The sequence below is a fragment of the Cyprinodon variegatus genome, unplaced genomic scaffold (assembly GCF_000732505.1).
Source record: "Cyprinodon variegatus isolate N-32 unplaced genomic scaffold, C_variegatus-1.0 Scaffold1475, whole genome shotgun sequence".
NCBI classification, from domain to species: Eukaryota; Metazoa; Chordata; class Actinopteri; order Cyprinodontiformes; family Cyprinodontidae; genus Cyprinodon; species Cyprinodon variegatus.
The window spans coordinates 111,994-115,938 of NW_015151928.1; the positions used below are offsets into that span (position 1 = coordinate 111,994).

General features: G+C 38.8%; 1 protein-coding gene across 1 annotated transcript in view; it reads left to right on the forward strand.

Moving 5' to 3' along the window:
- The first annotated feature begins 2,739 nt into the window (after window positions 1–2,739).
- Window positions 2,740–3,945, forward strand: part of sptlc1 (serine palmitoyltransferase long chain base subunit 1) — a 10,814-nt gene continuing 9,608 nt past the window's right edge. The window contains exon 1 of the mRNA XM_015403266.1: window positions 2,740–2,815. Coding sequence (XP_015258752.1) covers window positions 2,762–2,815 — 54 coding nt within the window. The 5' untranslated portion in view covers window positions 2,740–2,761. The remainder of the gene's footprint in view (window positions 2,816–3,945) is intronic.

Here is a 3,945-nt window from a genome sequence, read left to right on the forward strand (position 1 = left end):
TAGGATCCGGTCCAGGTAGACCGGGTCCTCGTAGGATCCGGTCCAGGTAGACCGGGTCCTCGTAGGATCCGGTCCAGGTAGACCGGGTCCTCGTAGGATCCCGTCCAGGTAGACTGGGTCCTCGTAGGATCCGGTCCAGGTAGACCAGGTCCTTGTAAATTATAGACCTATTGCTTTAACCTCAAATATTTGCCAAATAATGGAGAATAGATGAATGACTGACATGTTATTTGGAAAGGAATCAATATCCAGACGGCAAAGTGGCTTCAGAAAAGGAAGGAAGACCCTGGATCCATCTTTGTGTCTAAAACACGAAATTAGAAAAGTGAAAATAGAGAAAGTGTCGTGGCTGCATTCTTTGATATTGAGAAGGTTTAGGATATGATGTAGAGAGAAGGACTGATGATCAAACTGCTAAACATGGATATTAAAGGTAGAATATAAAAGATTTTTAAGTGAAAGGAAAATACAGGTTAGAATGGAAAGAGTTATTCTTCAAAATATCTAATTAAAAATGGAAAACATCAAGAAGAAGAAGAAGAATAACAGGGGGGGGGGGGTCAGAATACTGATTATATTGTGAAGAAATTAGAAAAAGCGATTAATAAAATAGAAGATTGATCAGAATATAAATGGGAATTCAAACTTTCAGAGGAAAAATCAAAAACAGTTTTTTTAGGAGCCTGAATTTACACTTTGTGATTTTCTTGGTTCAAATTATAGTTAATGTTTTGTGTTTTATTTTTCTTGTTAAATGAACCTTTCTTCAAATTACTAAATATTATTGGTAATTCATACCAATTTGGGGCTTTTGTGGTTATTTCGTTATTATTTTCATTAGTTCTTTGGTTTAAGGATGCATGTGTGTCACCTTTTAAGAATGATGCATCATGGGAGTTTGGTTGTTGTGTATCACAGAGTGGAGCCAAAAGGTTTTTTGACCTCTGTCCTTATTTATTGTATGTATGTTCGCCGCCCATTTATTCTATCTACTCACTAAAACTTTTTTAAATGCAATAACGTCTCTGTGGATTGTTTGGGATGAATCATCTGGATAACTGGTCTTTGGAAATGTTAAGAGTGCAGCGAGTCAGACCGGCTTCACTGATGTTTGAACCCTACACTCAGAAACAATTGGTAGTATGGTGAAGGTTCAATTATAGAATCAAGAGATAGAAAGGGTCAAAAACTTTAAACTCTTGGTTTATGGCATTTCATATTCAGAAAATTATTGATAAGTGCCAAAAAGTTTTGAATGTTATGTTTGAGTGGGGAGCAGACAGAACGGCTTTAAACGCTATATATACAGGATTAATAAGGTCAGCAATAGACTTTGGTCGTGTGGTTTATGGGTCAGCAGCTATTGCATCACTTAAAAAGTTAGAGTATATACGGACACAAGCTTTAAGATTAATTACAGGAGCGTTTAAAACAACTTTGCAGGTTGAAGCTGGAGAAATGCCTGGAAATCAGGACACCTGTTGCTAAATGACTGGGTTAGTTTACAGGATCATGGTCCAGATCATCCTGCAGAAGAAACACTGCAGCCATGTTGGAAAAGGAGACAAACAGGAAGGTTTGGATGCATAGTAGGGAAAAAACTAAGAGAACTTAGATTAGATCAAATTAAATGTAGTGCAACTGTAGCGTTAGCAGCAATCCCTCCCTGGATCACACCTGGAACTATGGTGGATTTGACACGGTTAGAAAAGAAAAAGGAAGGAATATTCATCATAAACTGATGCAGGCATATGTTAATAGTTATTATTATATTCAAATATATACAGATGCATCTTAAAGTGTGAGTAATAGGCTGCGTATTGCTTTTTATGTTCCAGAGGTCAATATCAAAGTAAATAGGAGAATAAATAATGAATAATCAGTTTATACAGGAGAATTATTAGCAATACTATTAGCATTACAATAGAGGAAGTAAGACCATTAAGATAAATTATATGTTCAGATTTAATCAGTATATAAAATCATAGCTCAGAAAGTAGATCAGACATTTTAATTTATATCAAGCTCAAATGATGGGTATTAGTGTTATATTTATTTGGGTTCCAGCACATAAAGGGATCAAAGGAAATGAAAATGCAGACAAGATTACTAAAGAAGCGTCACAAAATAAAACCATTGATATAATAATTAACTTAAGACAGAAATGAAAAGCATCATTACACAAAGGATGAAGGAAAGGAGGCAAAAACAATTGGAAGAAGAAAGGAGAGGAAGATGGTTTTATAGGATTCAACAGAAACTTGGAGAAATGAGGAGAGCAGGAGAGATGAAGCAGTTATTCCAAGACTTAGATTTGGACATAAAGCATTAAATATTCAAAATAGGGAAACATGTCAGGAAAATGTGGACAAGATGAAACAGTAGAACATGTAGTGATGGATCATAAGAAGTATGAAGAAGAATTTGGTTAGAGACCTAAAAAAGGAGAAAGTGAAATTTGATTTGATAGATATTCTGCAGAAAAAGTCAAATAAATGTTATCAATATTTATTTAAATATTTAATAATAGCAGGAATAATTGGGAGGATTTAGTATTATAAAGTAATATTATAGATATAGATATATAGATAAATATGTGTCTTGCTGAAATGGACCATTCTGATGCACCCTCCTCACCAGCTGTTGTTGCCAAGCGCCATTAAACGCAGCAAGACAAGAGCAGAATGCACCAGCAGGGGGCAGCAGTGGAGCCCAGCGACGCTGCCTGCCAAGAAGCAGCAGCAGAAGAAGAAGAAGCAACATGGCTTCCGGGCAGCAGTGGGTGTTGGTGGAAATGGTTCAGGCTTTTTATGAGGTAAACTTTCTCTTTAAAATCCCTCAGTCGGTTAAACGGACCGATTCCTCTGCTCCTCTTTCTGTCTTCTACTGTGAGTCAGCTGAGCTCCCAGCGGGCCTTCCAGGTCCTGGACCGGGACTCCAGGTCCTGGAACGGAACTCCAGGTTCTGGACCGGGACTCCTGGTGCTGGACCGGAACTCCAGGTGCTGGAACGGAACTCCAGGTCCTGGACCAGAACTCCTTGTGTCCTGGACCTGGACTCCAGGTGTCCTGGTCTGTTGAGGCCTGTTACTAACTCTTAACTGTTGCGCTTCTACACCGAACTTTACGGTTCCCTCTGTGTGTCATAAACTGTATTATGTAGTTCCAGGAAGCAGTAAAGCAGAGCAGAGGAATCTGTCGCTTCTTCTGTCTCTGATTTCAGAGGTTTTAGACAAGAGACGTTCAAGTACAGTCTGGAAAAGGGGAAACCTTTGGGATTGGCTTCCTGTTCTAATGTATGAAAAAGTTTCCAAGTTTGATTATGAAGTTGATCAACAGATTGTGATAATAAAGTTAAACTTTGGAAAACAGGCAGATTTGAGAGAACCAATGAAACTTCATCCCTAAAGGCCTTTCAGAGGTGATGGAGAAAAGAAGCCTTGTTTGCTTCAATGATCCCCACAGTTCATGAAGCTTCATTGAACAGGACGCCACCTGCTGGTGGAATGCAGAACTGCAGTTAGTAATAAAATGCGTCCCCCCTCCGAATTTGTCCTCCTGCAATCTCAGTCTATGTGTGATTTTCTCCATTAGAAAAATCTCTTCCACGATGCTCAGCCACTGCTCCGCCACAGGGGGGTCCCGTCTATACCATAGTTTTGTGATGGTTTTCCTAGATGCTGAAAGTAAAATTTTTACCAAGTATTCATCGTCTTTGTGAATTACCTCGTGTGTCAGGCATCCTAGATAAAGTATTTTACAAGATCTGGGTATTCCATAGCCCAGTATTTTTTTCAGAATAAGGCAAATATTACGCCAGTATGTAGTTAGCTTTTGACACGTCCAGAAAATGTGCGTATGGCCTACATCAGTCTGGCCACAGAGTCTCCAGCATGGCTGTGAACTGGATAGCATCCTGGATCTGACCTTTGGCGTTATAAAAAAT